Source organism: Manacus vitellinus, unplaced genomic scaffold (genome assembly GCF_001715985.3).
Source record: "Manacus vitellinus isolate BGI_N305 unplaced genomic scaffold, ASM171598v3 scaffold_46_pilon, whole genome shotgun sequence".
In the NCBI taxonomy this organism is placed as follows: Eukaryota; Metazoa; Chordata; class Aves; order Passeriformes; family Pipridae; genus Manacus; species Manacus vitellinus.
In genome coordinates, this window is record NW_021940578.1 from 3,174,380 (window position 1) to 3,192,707 (window position 18,328).

Below are 18,328 nucleotides of genomic sequence, written 5' to 3' on the forward strand. Positions count from 1 at the left end.
AGTTACACTTCACTGTGTAACAAACCTCCCATTAAAACTGCAGCAGCTTTCACCTCTAAGCATTTTCTTTCCTGGTAATTAGTTCAGAAGAAGATAACAGAGCTTACAGAAAAAGAATCAGGTCTTAATTACCTGAAAAACCTGCTGTTTTCAGACTCCATGGAGTGACACTCCCTCTTGCTGCTGCACACCTCTGTTGTCTTCTGAACGTTAGTCCAGTGAATTGGGGCCTTACAGAAAAAGACTCCCATTCCTTTGGGCCTGGCCTGCAAACGCCAGGATGTCAGATGTAATGGAATGGCAAAGGAATCTCCTGGCATAACTGCTGGAAGGACCACAGGTTCTGCAAGCAGAGAAGAACACACACATATCAAGACAGGCCCCTTTACTGAAAACCATAAAATTTTGAAGTAGTGCATCTCAAATTTTTGAAGCAACATATTTCACTTTAATATAAATCACTTCCTACTTTACGTACATTTCAAACACCAACCTGTTATTTTCAGCTCTATTAACAATCTGGCAGCAGACAAATTTAGGTGAAACAGCCCAAAAACTTGTTGGAATTTAAATTCTTTTTCCCTTGGATGCTTTAGTGAAAATGTTTATTTCAAAAAGCCTCATTCCTTATACACTGTGGGTACATTGTCAACATATCACGACATTTCTACACTACACCTCTGCAGGGAAAACTTTCTAGAATACTGTTAAAAGAGATAACATTGCTACACACAGAAATAAGATGTAGTATTTACAGAGTCTCAGCTTTCCCTGATGGAGAAAAATCCTAATGGATCCTCTAGCTCACCTTGTTGATTATTTCCTTCTTAACAACACCCATTTTCTCTCCAGGGAGGTCTATTTTGGTGTGAACCATCACGGACAGCGGCGAATCTTCTTGGGGAGAAAGCTACACTTCCCATAGTATGTATGGAACACTACAGGAATTCAGGGCCCAGGAATTCACAGCACTTACTGTCAGGGGCAGAAGGACTGTCCAGTCTCAGTTCCATTGGAGTTTCCAGCTTGTTCTTCACCATCAAGGCCGAGCGCACCGTTATCACCTTCCGGGCACCGCCCTCCAGGGTGACTTCAAACACCACACGAACTGGAGGCAATGAAGAAAACTGGAAGATATTTAAAAGCATTAAAAAGCTCAGGTAATGAATATATCTAGAAGAGGGGGCACCTCAATGTGGAAGCAGTAACTGCTGGAGGAAAACTGAGTCCAACCACGTGCAACTCCTCGGGTCTATACGGTTTCATAATAATAATCCCTTATAATCCTGTACCTCTCCCTCAAAACACAGTAAAATTAACTATGAGAAAGCAATTCTACATACCACTAACTCCATTATCTTTTTCAAAACAACAGAAGTTCAACTAAGAGTAACACAGATCCTAAAAGAAGACTACACATCACCTCACCATTACATTATTTTATAAATCCATGGAGTTTGAATTCCAAGTCTTATATATTTAACAGTCACTTACTCTCTCTGTCTAAACTAGAAAATAATATAAAGCTTTCTTAAAATATCCACATTTTCTTCACCCTTCTACTGTGGTGTTTTCCCTCCTACATTACATGAAGTAATTGCCACTTCAATCCTGAAAAAAACAATTCATATTTTAGCATTTATATGCTAGAACTCACATATTGAAATTTAAGACCCATTCTTAAAACGTTTATACTAGTGAGGAATGGAAAATCATATATTTGTTCTGATTTGAAAGTCCATTTTGTTTGCTTGACTTTTGTTTGGTTTCTGTTGAAAAGGTTCTACAAGGATGGAAAAGCCAGTTCACTTGTAGAATTCTTTGGTCTTATTTAAGTAGCTCTCAAAAAATGAAAATATATACTCACGTAGACTTGTGGATGTATTATATTTGTTCTACTTATTGGGCTTCCAAGCTGAGAGGAAAGTAAACAAGAAAGTTAAAGTTGTTCAGCTTTAAAGACATTGATTTCAGCTGCAATATAGAACCTTACTAGAGAAGAATAAACTTTCATCACTGTGCTTCTGATCTTCAGTACAGCTTGGAATCATGTCAGAACTAGATTAGCAAAGCCTGTTTGTGACACTGCTTTAAAAAGAAATGAAGCTGAAGAAGGGCTTATTGTAAAGAAGAATTCCCCAAAAGACGTTCCTGAACAGCAATTCTCAATTTGTATCCTTTCCCTTCAATATTCAAGTTAAAGAGAGATGATGCTTTTGATGCTTCAATATGAAAACACCAGAAACAATGCAAATAAGAGACCACTGGCTCTTGTCAGTAGTATCTTGAAATTAAATTCTGTTTTATACCAAAAAGATCTCAACTACTTCTCCAGTGTTCAACAACCTCCTGTACCTACTTTCAAAACTTAGCTAGTTCTGAAATCCACAAAATCATTTTTATCACTGAGCCTCCAAGAAATGCCAGCCTGATTATTACAACTGCATTTTCCCTTCATGACAAGTATATTTTGTCTAAGCAGCCACATATTTCAACAATCTCTTGGCTTACAGGAAATTGCCAGTTTTGTTTATTTTAAGTAAATTAAATACATGAAAAGCATTCCTGCAATAAAAGAAATAAAAATAGCTGCTGAAATGCTGGGCTGATTTAAAGCTCAGTCTCCAGGAGTCCATGGCCCTGTCACTAATATGTTAGTTCTGTCCCTGGGAGCTCTGACTGCCAAGCACAGACTAACTGCTGACTGCTCTGTCTGGGGCTTTGTTACACATTAAATTGCTAATTAGAACCCAGCATCTCCAAACTCTCCCAATGCAAGCTAAATGGAAAGAGGTCAATCTCATACAGCAGCTGCTTTTAGGTCAAAGTCTTGCAGCCATCATTACACTTAAATTATACATTTATACATTTTCCTAAAACCAACAACATCAGAACTTACAGTGGAGGAGGAGGAGTTCTTATCTGGTGCAGCATATCTGAAAAATGTTCCAACTTTGTCCACAGACACTGGGCTCACTTCTTCCCAGCCATTGACTCTCACTTGCAACTGGTGAATCCTCAGATCATGTGTGTGCCTACCAGGCCAGACCAAGATCATTTACAATTAAGCATTATTATACAGTGTAAACACTAAACACTTCAGACCAAGGGATTCTGAGAAAAGAATCTCACTGAAGCATTAAAAAGTCTCAGGAGTTTTTCTGTTTCATGGATAAAGACAGACTAATTCTGTCTAATTGTTCTACCTTCCCTAATGAACACACAGAAGTACAACTATGTCATATAAGCAAAAATAGAAGTGTGCTACATATTTGTCAACATGTTCTTATCTCTGATAACACATTCAACAACCAACACCACCCCCTGCCCCAGTCCTTTAGAATAAAGAACATTGATTGAGGGTCCCAAGTCTTTCTAAAAGCTCATAATAATCCAAATTACATCTAGGAACAGCTGCCACTAATAGCAATAGATGCTGCTTACTGGAGAACTCATCATTTCCCTCTGTAGAAAAGCTCTAAAAATAAGAACTAAATATTAAGAGGAGATTTTTTTAAAAAAATCTACTTTTAATGTAACACCTGCCGGTGCCCTCACAACTATGATCCCACGTGTTCCATATGTAAGTGTGTAAAACTTCACCTGTGTCTGAGTTTCCCTCTGGCTTCGAACTCAAATGGAATCTCTTCCCCAGTGATAACTTCTTGCCATTCACTGACATTATGGGCATCATCCAGCAACGTCCCGTTTTCCTCAGGAACGACACCTGGGCTCCCACTGTGAGACAGAGCAGCCCTGGGAAGAGAATCACAGCATTTTACAGACTGACTACTTCAAGTGACAAGTGCTTTTTACTCTGCCTCAGTCCTCAGTGAACACATTCACATCATGAGTGTATCTGACTAGTTTTCATGTTCTGTTGGACCTCTTGAAAAAAACAAATTATTTTTTTTTTAAAGTAGTAAAACTACCTCAGTGTCAAGGAAGAGGCTCAACTAAAATTGAGACTTGCTTATGTGTCTCTGCAGAACAAAAGCACTGCAAACAACAGGGTTTGGCTGACATGGAAGTGAAACCAGCCAAATCTGTTTGAAGTGATGCCCCAACAGGTCCTTACCGGGTCGGGGTTGTGGTCAGGGTGGCAAACCACAGAGTGCATCCAGTGTGATTCCTCAGAGCAAAGGGCACAAAGGGCTGCCTGCGCTTGGGAGTCTTCATTTCACCTACAAAACACAACCCACACTTGTCTGAATGCCCAGGAGAAGTGTTTATGAGATGTTAGTGTGGGATGAGACACAATGGCTGGAGAACCAAAACCTGCACTAACTAAAGAAAAACTGATCAAACAAACAGGATATCAGATTATCTACGACATTTTTTAAATTAGTAACTGTTACAGAAATGGGATAAAACAAACAGAAAGTCTTCCCCTACATCAACCCCCCTGGGAACTAAGTTTGATCTAACCCGTTCTTTTGTTTCTTCATATCAAGTCTTATAAAATACTCTGCCTCCAGTTAGACCTAATGTGTAGAAAATCTAACTAAAACCCCAAGCATAATCAGGAACTTTTTATGGACATCCAAATCCTCATGAAGTACTAAACACACATTCAATTACAATTAAGATCTATACTGTATTTAATGTGATAAATACAGAATTAGCCAGTACTCCCTCTGATTGGGACTTTTATCCTCAAAGACTGAATAAGTAGAAATATTTTCCTAAACAGGATAAAACCTACTGGAACAAAGTATGGAAAATAATTTGAGTGCAACCAGAGCCAACTTGGTTTTGTTAAAAAACTGGACAGCAAAATCCCAGAAGATACTTCACTTCCCCTGGTTGAATTTTTCCAAGCATGGATTTCCAACTAGCACACAAGTGTTACTCTCATCTTCCACACTGCAGTGCATCAAGCCTGTGAAAATACTTACTGTGTTTGGACAGAGAAAAACCCCTGTCAAAGTCCAGTAACTTACTTAAAAAGGAAGATAAATGGCTGCTACCTAAATACCCACATCTTTTGGTATGAGAGAAGTGGGAGGAAGGTGCACACAATAAATCAGCTGCTTAAAGAAAAGTTAGGACAGAAATGAAATCTATTCCCCAGAACTGATCTGCAACTGCTCCAAAAGCTTCAGCACAGGTTTACAGGGGCAAGAAGGGGTAAGGTGAGGAGGACAGGGAAGGTTTTGAAGGAGTTACTAATAATCACATAAAACTTTCTTCCAAATCAATAACAACAAACCCTTATAAACCCCCACATCATCAGTAGGGACTTAAATCTGATCTAAAGCTCATGGGGAAAGTTCTTTCCAATTAAATGGCAAGAAGATGAAATCCTTGAAAATGAAAACACTGATTTTTGCCAACTGCAAAAAAATGTTTTCAGTTTTGAGATTCACTTTATATAATTTTTTGGCTAATCCAGGTTCTACAAAATTACAGACCAGAAGCCAAATGAACTTTTACTCTGTTGTTTAATCGATTGCCAGTTTATTTTTTGAGACTTTTAAAAAAGAATTTTTGGGACTACGGCCTGATTTTCAAAGGAAAACATAATGTAAAAGTTGCATTTTGAGACTACTGCCTGGAAAAAAAAAAGATTACCATTACAAGGAGGGTTTTTTCATAATTAACTTAGTAATTTAGCTGCAACACCCACTAAAAGCCAAGCGTTGAATAATACAAGTTTTGCTGTTTGTTTGATTTTTGGAAAAATCTTTCAGAAAAATAAGCCCTTCTATCATTTTGCATTTTGAGTTTGGTTTTTTTTTTAAACTCAGAGAAAATATTTCTGAGGGGCACTTGAACAGGCCACAAACGCAGATTTCTAGAAAACGTTGTGTCCTCCCCCTCAGCAACTTTTCTACAGGGCTACATATTTATCAAGTGTGCTGTTTTGTCTTCCATAATGTCAAAAATTAAAAAAATCTTACTTTAAACTGTATGGTTTTGCCCCAAGACTGTAAAGTCAAGTATAACCCAAACAAATTAACAAGATATTTGGTAGGAATGCCTTACATCCTAAGGCTTACTGAAAACAGATTGTTCTTTTTGAAGGCATCTGAAAGTTTTAAGTAGCTAAATATGCTGAATTAGGTATAAGTAGGTACATTGAACATAATGTTGGATATTTTTAGAACACAATTAAAATACTGTGATATTATTATGCTATTTTTAATTACACTATACTGTCTCTCTAGAAAAAGGGACATTGAACAGCCAATAATTCATATAATTCATAGGGTTGGTTATACTTCTCCCTTCTTTCCTTAAGGTTCCAGAGAGGAATAACAGATAAAACCAGGATAAAAGTAGCTGTCATGTTCTTTAGCTTGAGGTTTTTCGAGGTTTGATTATTTTTAAATATAGAGGCCAGTCTACCAGCAAGTCACACATACAGCACAGTATTTATTGTACAAGAGCCTTCCAAAGAAGAAAACCACCTTTTTTTTTTTTGGTCTCTCTCTGTACAGTACCTCTAGCATAGATCTGATGCTCTAGGTTAGTCAAACTGGCTGTACTCCTAGTTCTAAGGTACACAAGAGGAAGGCCTGGCAGACAGGAAAGACAAAGTTAGCAGGTAAGAAAAAACACATAAATACAGGTAGATCTTCCCCATCATGCATTGGCGAAGATACAATTGGCATCATGCAATTATAAGTCTCTATCCCTTGGCTTACACTGAGCCAGGGATAGAGACTTTTATTTTATTCAAATTTATTTAAATTTTATTCAAATTTTATTTGAATTGATAAGATTTCTTCCAAAAGTAATTCTGGGAGAAGAGAAGCTAAAAAGACCTGTCACGTATTAAGAGTTTCACAAATAAAACAGGATTTTTCCCCAGAAACTCAGTTATACAGGACTTTAGGGTTCAGAAAGAAAAAGAGCCCCTCTGAACTGCACATGCCCTGAAGTCAATACTCTTGATTTAATCTTTGATGAGAGAGTCACTCATTAACTGACAAAAAAAGGAAGCAGAATGAGCAGTGCAAAGCTCTCACTCAAAGCTAAGCAGCCAGAATGGGTTTTGTTTTTAAAGAGTTGAACACAACTGAACAGAACACAGCTTTTTTGTCTTTTTTTTTCTTTTTTTTTTGCCAAACATCTCTAACAAATCACTGTGTGCTGTGAAGCCCAAGTACTTCTGTTTGTAATACATTAGACAGATGACCGTGTGTGTCAGGACTGTTTCAAATAAAGTGTGATTAATGAGCAACATACTCTGCCCAAAACATGGGGGATCCACCGAAGAGCCCATCCAGTCTTCTGAGCTGATTACATTCACTTCTTTGTCCTGTTTACAGTAATCTTCCATCCATGACTGTTTGGTACATGTGTATTGCTCTAGAGGAATGTAAGCACAGACAGCCAATGTCTCCAAGGTGGCAGTAAACAAAGTCATTGAAAAGTGTGTTAAATTCATCACACTCAAGTTACTCCACTTTAATGGCAGCGGTTTTATCTCACTGTTTTTTTTCTGTGAAGCACTTATATGAGTCAAAGACAAACAACAGCTCATAAAATCACAGCACTATCTTCAAAAACAAATAATAAAGATTTTATTTTTCAAAAAAAAATTTTAAGTGGAATTCCATGTTCTTAAGACACTCCTAAGGCAATCTAAGAGCTCTCCTTGTGGAGGCAATTAACCATAAATATTTCCATGTTAGAAGCACTTCCTAGGGATTTGGTTCTTTTGTTTTAAGAAGTACAGCCACATTCCTGCATAAATATCAAGACACTAATAGGGTCCTTTAGCACAGTATTAATCACAAACCAGCCTTACTACTTGTTATCACTGGTATTTAAAAGCATCATTGGAACTCTTAGGAATCACTGATTTGCTTTTCCTGCTACTTTGGCTCCCCTCTTTCTGCCAACCCCACAGGTCTTCTGGGAGAAAGGACCAAGGAAGGCTTTTCTGTTCCATCTGCAAACTCAGCTGTTGCCATTTCTTTATTGTGCTCACCAAATTATTCACAATGAGCAACAATATTCCTGGGAAATGCACACGATCATAGCCCAGCAACACAGCAGCTCACGTGAAATTTGAATTAATGACGAACAAAATATTTTTATTTCCTAAGGTGGGAATTGAAGCTCAGGTGTTCAGAGACTGCAGAACTGAAAAGAGTAGCTCCCCACTACACCTGTCAACGTACTGAAAAATGACGAGCTTCCCAAAAATATTTTTAAGCACTGTACAGTATGGAAAGCTTTAGATGAAAGCCTGTTTCTGATCAAAAATAAATTTCAAACAACATATGAATTTGATAGAATTCATATGAGCAGAGAAAGAATTCCTGCTAACCTCTAAAACATGCAGCTCGTGTCTTTACACTTTCACAGTGCCTGCCCAAACACACACCTGTGTAAAACACCACGGAAGGGATGTGGGGACTTGCCCAACTCCCCCCCCCTCCAAGGGCCACCAGCAGGGCTCGGTCAGAGCTGTCTGTCCTGTTCAGGAGTGCCAATAAGGCAGCACAGGGATGCTCCCAGGGAATATTCCCACGTACCTATGAGGACAGAGGTGATGTTTATATCCAGGCGTGGTCGGGCCTTCACTTCCAGCTTCAGGCGGGAGGGGTGGAGGCGGCTCGAGGCCTGTTGTTGCCAAGACACCGAGCAGGGCCACGGCTCGATGAAGGGCTCCCAGCCTGGGGACAAACACAGAGTCACCTCTGCTGCACGTGGGAATGGTGCTTACATATTTCAGCATTTAATCCTTTACTTTGAATCTGCGTTCAAGATGAACTGTATTTAATTTGCCACCTAATGTAAAGTTGTTCCATTTGAACCGTGTATCCTGTATGTGCACACTGCATACCATATATGCTGTATGGATACTATGTACACTGCATGTAAGACCTTGCAGAAATATCTTAATTCCAATTAAAGCCTTAGAAGGCAATTACTGCTTCTTATTTAAGTCAGCTGCAACTAAGCCCTCTGAAATAGTTTTGAAAATGATTTTCATACAATTATGCATAAGTTGGCCTAATATTCAGTATCACATAAGACAAAAGTCTAAAAGCTATTAAAAAAATCCCCCTCTATGTATTTTTAAAAACAAAAAAACTGCCTTGTTATTGGTAGATAATTCCTGAGGTGGTTGTCACCAACTACATATCAGAAAATTTAGTTCCTCAATTCAGAAAAAAACACAACTAGATTATTTCTTTTGTCAGTGTCTGACCTGGATTGAGGCCTAATTTGTTTTTCTTAATTTAAAATATAAATTCTAATGGTCTTCTTATGTTAATTCCATTGACTTCAGCCTAACCACCTGCCCTCACATGCTTTTCCTTCCTGAAATACATAACAAACTGAATGCACCAAACAAGTAAAAACTGAAAATGTGAATACAGATACCCCTAGTTACATAACTGTCATGTTCCTGGATAACCTTCTTTTGCAATTACATTTGAAAACTTCAGTGCTATTTTCAGATCAGATCAGCAAAATCTCAACTTTCCACATCCCTCCACCTGATCTCAAGTGAGGGTATCTTGTCTATGATCACATGTTCTCACACACACACAGAGACACAAATTTCATGTCAGGAGAATTTCAGGCTCCTGTAGTAGGAAAGGCTGTTTCCTAAACATAAACAAGAAAACAACAACTCCCCAGGTATTTCACCTGAAAGCTCTCGATTGTAATAATCTCCAGAGAGGGTAAAATGAGCGTAACCTTCAGGGCTGGTTCGCAAATGTTGGAGAAAATTCAAACCTGGGGGGGGAAATAAAAGTGAATGTTACACTAATGCAAAACAATCAAGCTCCCCAATTTTATAAACTCTTAATTAGGCAATGGGAGGTTTTGTCTTGTCTTGTAAACTGAAATGGTACACAAAGCCTATCACAATACTCTTCAAATAATATTTACAGACAGCCATGCCTTACAACATGGAGCCTCCCCAGGGTTCTGCTCAGCACAGATTCCATTAGTTATGGGATGTATAAAGGGGAAAACAGAGTCTTAAACCCTACAAGGACTGTGATCTTAGAAACAAAAACATAAACCAAACAAACCCAAAAAAGACCCCCCAAAACTCCCCACAAACCCCACTACCAAAACACCATCAGTTAAAATTCCACAAGTCCTGAGAAAGCAGAGCTGAAAGCAGTCACTGACAGTCATTTTGGGCAAGGCAGAAGCAAACACTCACGTGAGAAGGTTAACTCAGCCAGGGGCACGTCACAGTCCATGCAGTCATCAATAAAGCAAATGCACACACTCTCTGCCTTTATCTCCACTCCAGAGATGAACTGGAAAGGCACAATCCCCTGGCTGTCTCGAGCAGAAGAGGTCTGGGAAACTGATTTCAAAGGTTCAGCATTCTTAAACAACCAACTCGCTGCTTTTTTCAAGTCACCTTAGATAAAAGCAAACAACCAATCAATCACCATCTACTTCCTCAAGGTATTTAGTAAAAAACATATGAAAGCAAACTATTCCCCTTCCTCTTATGGTAAGTCACCAACAGTCCCTTAAATGTGTTCTATTTAATAGCACAAATATGAGATTATACATACAGTGGAATTTTTTAAGAGTGAGAAATGTGTTTTGAAGTTTGCAAATCAAGTGGCAACATAATAAAAATCTGTATTAATGCTAGGAATGCCTCTAAATAAGTTGGGAAGCATAACAATGCTAAAGAAAAATAATCACTTCTGTTAAAGCTTCACCTTTTCATATATTGCATGGAGAAATAGGGAATATATGATTCAAAAAGGGAGAGATGAAAACATGTGCTCTCAAGAGGACGAGATGGATAATGGCAAGAAGCAGGGACACCATGAAAAAGAATAAACCTGCACATAACCCAAACCCCCAAACAAAAATACACCCAAACATCCCACATATGACACCCCAAAAAAGGCAAGGACAATCTTTGGGGGGTGGGTGCTACAGAGCAGCAGAACAGGAAAATGAATGTTAAAGATTATTCCAACACAGAGCCAAAGTAAAAAAATTCTAAAGAAGGAAATACTGCCTGTGCATCAGCTACCTGACAGTCTGAAAGTTTTTACTTAATTGCAATTAAGGTAATAGGGACAATCTGCAAGGCCAACTAAATGTCTGCTGTTACCTTGGCAGATCAGAAGAGCTTTCCGACAATCTTCCAGGCTGAATCCCAGCTCCTGCAGGCGAGCCAGCTGCACCTCTGGAATGGAACAGTGAACCAGTCATAAATCCTTGACAGTTATCTACTTGGTTTCATTTCTAAAATCAAGATATATCTGCATGAAAAACGGGGTTTTGTTTCAGATTGCAACTGTAGTAAAAGCACGTGATTCAGCACTGCTTTTACTTTTTTTACAGTACCATCATCAGATATTTATAATCAACAAGTGTTTTACACCATGGAGATACCCACATCTTTTGTGTTAAGTGTTTATACCTTGTAGAAACCTTCTTTAGATAAAAAAATGGCTTCACTCCAACAGTTCAAAACATACCAAGCACAGGATCCAGCACACGTTTGGATATATCCCTGTTTTCATGTGTGGAGGAGGCCTCAGTCCCCAGAGCTGAGCTGGGGGGATGAGCAGCACTTGCAGTTGAGTCAGGCAGAGCTGCACTTGTCTGCTGGGGAATTGACTTTGCAATTGCCAAGAAGAGCTGAACATCATTGTAGGACAGTCTGATATCCAGTGCCTGCAACTGAATCTAAACGAAAAATTAAAATATAAGAGTCGCTTAAATCCTTTTCTACATATTTTTTCTTGTGTACTTTGGATATTAATAAAGCTCCCAAAGGAGGACAAAATTTAGTGTTAAAAGCTGATGATCACACTGTTTGGAAGCTCCAATAATAAAATTGGCAAACGTATTTACCAACAACCAAGAGTGTTAGAAGCACATCTCAAGGGAAAAATGTTTTTACTTTAGTATAATGGTAAAAAAGTCTCTAAAAAGAATTCCCCTCTAATAAGCTCTGACAATTAGATACAGAAAAATAACTTTGTCTTTCAGGTATGAGTAACTCACATGTCTACATTATCAGCCCTCTTCTTTCCTCCACTATTAATCTCTACAGTACATCCCAAAATTCCCTCATTCATTACCACTAAGAGCATTTTCTTCATGCTTGTTTCTTTCCCTTTTTCACTTCAGGAAAAAATTATCTTATTCTTTTCTCATGCCTTTGGAAGTCTTCTACTGAATCCTTGGGCATAAAAATATCTGTGCTAGATCATACTTTAGTATTCTCTATCACATACAGTTTTATTCAGGCCTTTAATATTACCTCTAGAATAGGAGGAAAATCTTCACTATTGAAAGCATCCAACAGTCCTGAACCACTTGGGTAGGAAGAATTCCCAACAAGCTCCATATGAATCTGTACTGGATCAATAATTGACAGTGCAGTCTCTTGCTCATTTCCTAACCTGCATGAGAACACCTAAAAATTGAAAATTATTTTTAAAAAAAAATTATTAACTGAGCGAACAGATCAGGCAAGAACTAGCAATATTTTGGGGTTACAGTCAAGTGTTTCAATGTCTTAAGAGAAACAATACAAAACTCTATAAAATGGGAGCATGTGATGAGGAACTAACAAACTTCAAAAATAATTTGTGTATTATTCCTGTTCTATGTATATTTCTAGTAAAGTATCTTCACAAGCTCTAATTTTAGATGTCTGACAACAGCAAATTTCTTTGTTCTCACCTCAATGCCAAACAAACTCCCAGAGAAAGGACGATCCAACAACTTGGGTTTGTAGGTGAGAACAGTCGTCCCCTTCAAAATAATGGCGTTGGTATCGAAGCAAGACATGTCTTCAACCACCACAAACTCAGTTCCTGAACCAAACAAAGCCACAAATAATAACCAGGGCAACTGGCAACATCATTGAGTTATTTAAAGCATTTGCAGCAGGTTTCTTGATTTCCTTTAATGGATCTGGTTTTCCACCAGCACATGGATTTTAACGAGAAAAGCTCCTACAAAAGCACTAGAGAAGAGCACGTTTACCTGTCACATTAACCTTCACTTCCAGCTGCTTTTCTGCAGTCACAGGCAGTGAAGAACGTTTGGTAACAACCCCACTTTTCACTGCTTTGGGAACCACAGTTGTGTCACTGATGTAAGTTCTCTGCCGGGACGAAAGGGGGTTTTCCCGCTTTTTGGTATCTCCAGGAGTATATAAAAAGTCATGGACCAGCAACAACCAGTCAAATATCAGGAACACACGAAGATTGTTCAGAACAACTGTGAAACTGGAGGAATCCTTAGTAGACCTTTCAAGAAGAGAAAAGAATACAAGTGAACTTTACATCTTGCATAGATTTAAAATCACACCAAAAACTATCAGTATCCAGTAAGAATTATATGAACTTCCAAGGGATACACTTAGTCTACAGAGTATCTGTCCTTTAAAAAAAAAATAGAAGATTGAATAAGATTATTATTTTATATATATAAGATTGAATAACATTGAAATTCATCAAGTTGCTGTACCCACAGAAACCCAACAGGTCTTAAGTGCATGAATTCTAAGCTGCAATGACAAAAAGAATGAACTGAGAAACTGCCTAACAGGACATTTATAAAAGCTCCTTTAATACATTTACATTATTGATATGAATTTGCAAAGTCTCAGATTTTAAAACTGATCTTTTTATTATCATTTGACATCTGCTGAGTATCAAACCTAAAGTACTGCATGTGAAACTCAGACCTGGCTCTGAGATGAGACGTTCAATGTGTTTCCCCTCACACCCTGACAGCATTTTGCAGCACAGGAAGCTGCTCTGTCATCCCCAAAAAATGTCAGCCTGCCTGAACTCCCAGTATCACATTCTGAGTGTCTGGCTAGGAGGGATAAAAGTGTTTGGCTTCAGGATCTGGAATACCACTTATATTTGGTCATGCTAACTGGAAAATCATCTAAGTGCTTAAGTACCATGAAACAGTTTTATATCCAGCACATTGTGGACTATAAAATCTCTAAAGAACTGTGATCCTTTGTGGGAGCAGCCTGTCTGCTCTGCTTCCAACAGCACAAGCCTTTAACTCTCCCTGGCTCTCCAGGAGATTTCAAAAGGCACCAGCCAGTACAACACTATCACTGAGCTCTGCCAGCACCTCCTTCCAGTGCCAAGGATGCTCTCACCACTAAAAGCAGAACACATGCTGCTGTGGCTGAAATGGAAAAGCAGAACAGTTGGGAAGAAGATTCTTGAACCCATCACTCATAAACCAGATTAAGCTGTACTGTGCAAAGTCACTAACTGTGCCTAATCTAGGCAGCTACTGACTCAACAGTCCTGTGAAAACCAGTTGGTGGGGGTTTAGGTTTTCTTAAAGTAAATCCCATCTTAGTTTTATTCCAATCAAAATGTCAATGTCTTTCTGAACACACTTATTAAGTACTTATAACCATCATGTAGCATCCAAACCTTCAAAACAAATTTCTCTCAATTGTCTGAAGTTTCTTTGATTGGTTTTTATGAACAAAAGGCTTCAAGGTTTTCTGTTGGATTAAAATAGTCCACAGGTTTTTTTCTACATTGCTCCTGCAACTGCTTCAGAAGGTGTCACACTTACAGAAGAGTGAAAAGCCTGTGTTTGGTCAGTAAATCTGACCAAAAGTGAAAGCAACATCTCTAGTTCACTCTCCTTTTAAAGTTAACATCTCCCTACCAAACACCATGCTGATACTGGTAAATACTGTCATTATACTTCATATTCCCATTTTCAATATTAAATTAGATCAAAATAGACAAGGAAAAGCAAACAGGATAGGACAGAACACAGAAGAGAATATAGAGGTTGTTTTGAAAGAGGTGCTGTTTCAGTCTGTATTTGATGGTCTCAGAAAGGCTCGTGTGACACCTGCTGGGAAACAGCTTTTTTACAACTTATGTTACAAATTCTACAATCTGGTTTTATGCAAACATACAAGTGATAAGCCAGACTTATCGAGCTTTAAGCACTACTGATTTTGATAGGTCAGAACTTCATCTGATTCACTAGACATTCAAACCTAAATTTTATTGCAAAAAGGGAGAAAAAAATCCAACTTTCAGTTCATCAATAACTGCAGATTTCAATCTATCAAGTACCACTGACCACCCCAAAAATGTGATCAGATTTAAAAACAATGCCAGTAAGTTTATCTACATTAATAACAGGGGTATTACAACAGGACAATCCTGGTTATGTCATTATTAAAAACAAGCAAATCCCAGAATTCCCAACCTGAAGTGCAGTTCAATCTGGATGGCTCCTGGGCTGCTGGTGTTCTTGGAGGACTGGAAGATGCAGTTGAAGACATTTGGGGGCCCTGCAGCATATTTCTGTGCAGCATAACGGGTGTCAAAGGCCATCATGGAATGGGAAACCAGGTTGACAGACTTTGTTCCATTGGAAGAGCTTTCAAAAAGCAACTTGGATTTCTTAAAATCAAACCTGGGAGAATAAAAAGCAAAACAATGCATTGAAGAGACTTAGGGTATATTTATTCCTTGAAGGCACTTATTTTAAAAGTATGGGATACTGATGGTATCTTCCATTTAGGTATTTTCTAAAACAACTATAATCACATCTCATGTCACAGTGATAGAAAGTAGATCTATACTGTATGTAATTATATTTTCCAATTATACAGAACCTTCTGGATTAAGAAAAAAAAACAAACAAATCAAGCCAACATAGAGCAGAAATCTGTTTTTTTGAACTTCCCTCACATCATTTCCTTAATTAAAATACTATTCATCTTGAGGAAGTTAACTGATTACTGAACTGTTGTTTCAAGAACAACTGGAAGGACACAGATGGTATCTTTTGTACAGTGTCATTCCCTTCCATCTTTCAGAGCAGCTCAAACTCTCATTTGAACTCTAATTAAGAAATTCTATTTCACTGCATTATTAAACTGTAATTCCACATATTACTTCAATTCTTGTCCTATATCTTTCAGATGAACATAGTATTTAGGATAAGGAATTGAGTAACAAAAGGACATTCCTACCTGGCTAAAGAGTTGTGTCCATCTCTTCCCTTTGGATCCATCAGTTCCAGGCTCACGTTGACCATGTCAATGAGGAACGACATGGAAGTGTACACTTCTCCACTCAAAACTGTCTGAAAGTGGAAAACACCAACATTCTTTTTCAGAGCATCTGTTTAACCTTCATTTCTGAATTAAACCTTATCCCAGGCCAATGCAAACAGCTGTGGGGTCCCTCTCCTTCAGGTTGTGTCATCAGCCATTACTGGGGAAATGTTACATTTCACAGCAGTGTGGCCTTGGAGTTGAAAATGCCTGTTAATCCATTTTCACACTACTGCTCTATAGCTCTGTTCTTAAAACGTTGCTGCCATCAGCAAAACCCCCAGAGACACTCCAAGACAGAATTCCAGGTGCACACAGCTCCTCTTACATGAATCCTGGGATCCTGCAGGTCGTAGGGGCGCATGAACTCCTCGATGGGCTCCCCCAGGTTGTTCTCCAGCAGCCCACGGATCAGTTTGTACTTGTTCAGGTCCAGGGAGCAGTGCACTGATGACAGGTTGCCATGTATTGATATGTCTGCAACTGCATGGCTCAGCTCCCTGCAACAAAGGGGAAAACCTCAGCCTTCCCAGGAGCTCTGACACAGCAGGCAAGGCTTTCAGGATACAGTAAAAGGCATGTGAAACACAGCTTCAGGCTGACAGCACAGAGGGATCCTGGTCAAACTCACTTGTCCAAGTTTCTCTCCACTTGTAACTTCAGTCTGAAGGGTTCTGTCAGCAGGCTCCCCCCTGTCTGCCTCACCAAGTAGGATGGAAAGCTCAAGTCTGCACTGGTATCTTCCACAGCCTTGGAATACTCTCTCTGGTATCTCTGTGCAGCAAAGATGTCCATGTCCTGCAGATCAACCACAATGCAGTCTAAGAGGCAGATGTGATCCTCTGCAGGGATGAGATAACACATTCAGAAAGAAAAAAAACAGAATCTGCACAAAACTAATGCACCTTACTTTTAATGAGAAATTTAATTTACTCTTGATTTTATTCCAAATTTTTGGGGTTTTATTCACGATCATCACTATCTGTAACTACCAGATACCAACTCATTCACTTCAAGGAAAAATTTAACTTTTAAAAAGAAACATAATTTTGTCTTGAATTTATTCCAATTTTTAAATTTTTTTTATTCGCACTCATCAGTATCTGTAACTACCAGACACTGAGCTCATTCACAGGTAAATGTAAACTCTCAACTGAGAGTCCAACTGTATTTCTGTGTCTGCAATGTGCAACTCAAACCACCCAAACTGCAGGAATATTCTTCCAGGAACTGAACTACAACTCCCTAATCCTTTCACAGCTGTAAAAATCAGCCTGAAATCTAAGAAGTCGTTTCTTTTCAAATCCACAGTCTTCAGACCCAGAGCCTTTTTTTTTTTCAGTGTCACGTGAGATCGAAGCAAAATGTCCCTGTCCTATTTCAGCAGAAAAAAGAAGAGCTCTGGGGGGTTTCTCCTGTTCCTCACATACCTGGGCTGTCAGGGTTGGGTACAACAGGCAGCTTGGCTTGGTGCCCTAGTTGTTTATTTGAAGTGTTCAGTGCAGGCTCATTCTTCAGCCTGGAAATGTTTGTTCCTGATGATTTTTTCATGACCAGCCCTTCCATCGGTACTTTGGACTCATCAGCACTTGTTTTCTTCATGCTGTGTTTTGGGGTTCCCAAAGGAGATGAAAATTGAACTGAATCCTGCTAAAGAAAAGAATTTTATAATTAAGAATAGATATTTAATTTAAATTCTAAGGAACCAGTGCATCAAGGTTCAAGCTGCAACAAATTCCTGTCAAAAACTACATATTTTATTTGAATGCCAGTATCTTTTACTGATGGCCAAACTTTTATCCTACAACCTTAACAGCAGATGAAAACATTTTATTTCTTAAAAAGTTCATTTCAGCAACATTTCCCAAAAAGCTGTAAAATCTTTTCAATGAGAAACTAATTCAAAATTACAGGGTTTTGCACAAAACAAAAAAGCTGTCATGTAAATGGAATTAATACCAAATGGAGGGGTAAGACTGTCAAGATACTAAACATTTCTGTAGAATAAAGATGGTTAAATATTTAAAGCTGTTTTTCAGGTGATGAAAATAACATATGCCATGGAAATCTTATGAGCTGCCTTGCATCAAAAATCTGCAAAGGGTAAGTTCACTAGGAAAAGTCACATCAACATTAGGAATTTCTTCTCCCAAAAATCCTGCTTGACCAATTTCATAGTTTTCCATGATGGAGTGACCATTTTCTTCCCTTATGTGGTTTTTAAATATTAGAAAAAATTGCAAAAATTCATTGTCATCATGATAAGGATTTTAAGAAAAA

The 18,328-nt window shown here is 38.4% G+C and overlaps 1 protein-coding gene across 5 annotated transcripts in view; it reads right to left on the minus strand.

Annotated features, from left to right (window-relative positions):
* Positions 1–18,328, minus strand: part of VPS13D (vacuolar protein sorting 13 homolog D) — a 90,666-nt gene that overhangs the window by 52,139 nt on the left and 20,199 nt on the right. For 2 of the 5 annotated variants that reach the window (XM_029962460.1, XM_029962459.1), the window contains 21 exons: positions 17,479–17,698; positions 16,680–16,890; positions 16,377–16,548; positions 15,965–16,077; positions 15,193–15,402; positions 12,964–13,229; positions 12,658–12,791; positions 12,233–12,388; positions 11,442–11,652; positions 11,072–11,146; positions 10,148–10,354; positions 9,619–9,708; positions 8,493–8,633; positions 7,195–7,317; positions 6,447–6,521; positions 4,079–4,184; positions 3,604–3,756; positions 2,900–3,035; positions 1,868–1,915; positions 977–1,127; positions 133–343 (listed from right to left, as the gene is read on the minus strand). In XM_029962460.1, the coding sequence (XP_029818320.1) occupies positions 133–343; positions 977–1,127; positions 1,868–1,915; positions 2,900–3,035; positions 3,604–3,756; positions 4,079–4,184; positions 6,447–6,521; positions 7,195–7,317; positions 8,493–8,633; positions 9,619–9,708; positions 10,148–10,354; positions 11,072–11,146; positions 11,442–11,652; positions 12,233–12,388; positions 12,658–12,791; positions 12,964–13,229; positions 15,193–15,402; positions 15,965–16,077; positions 16,377–16,548; positions 16,680–16,890; positions 17,479–17,698 (3,209 nt within the window). The remainder of the gene's footprint in view (positions 1–132; positions 344–976; positions 1,128–1,867; positions 1,916–2,899; positions 3,036–3,603; positions 3,757–4,078; positions 4,185–6,446; positions 6,522–7,194; positions 7,318–8,492; positions 8,634–9,618; positions 9,709–10,147; positions 10,355–11,071; positions 11,147–11,441; positions 11,653–12,232; positions 12,389–12,657; positions 12,792–12,963; positions 13,230–15,192; positions 15,403–15,964; positions 16,078–16,376; positions 16,549–16,679; positions 16,891–17,478; positions 17,699–18,328) is intronic. The other 3 variants (XM_029962461.1, XM_029962463.1, XM_029962462.1) reach the window with 3 other exon arrangements.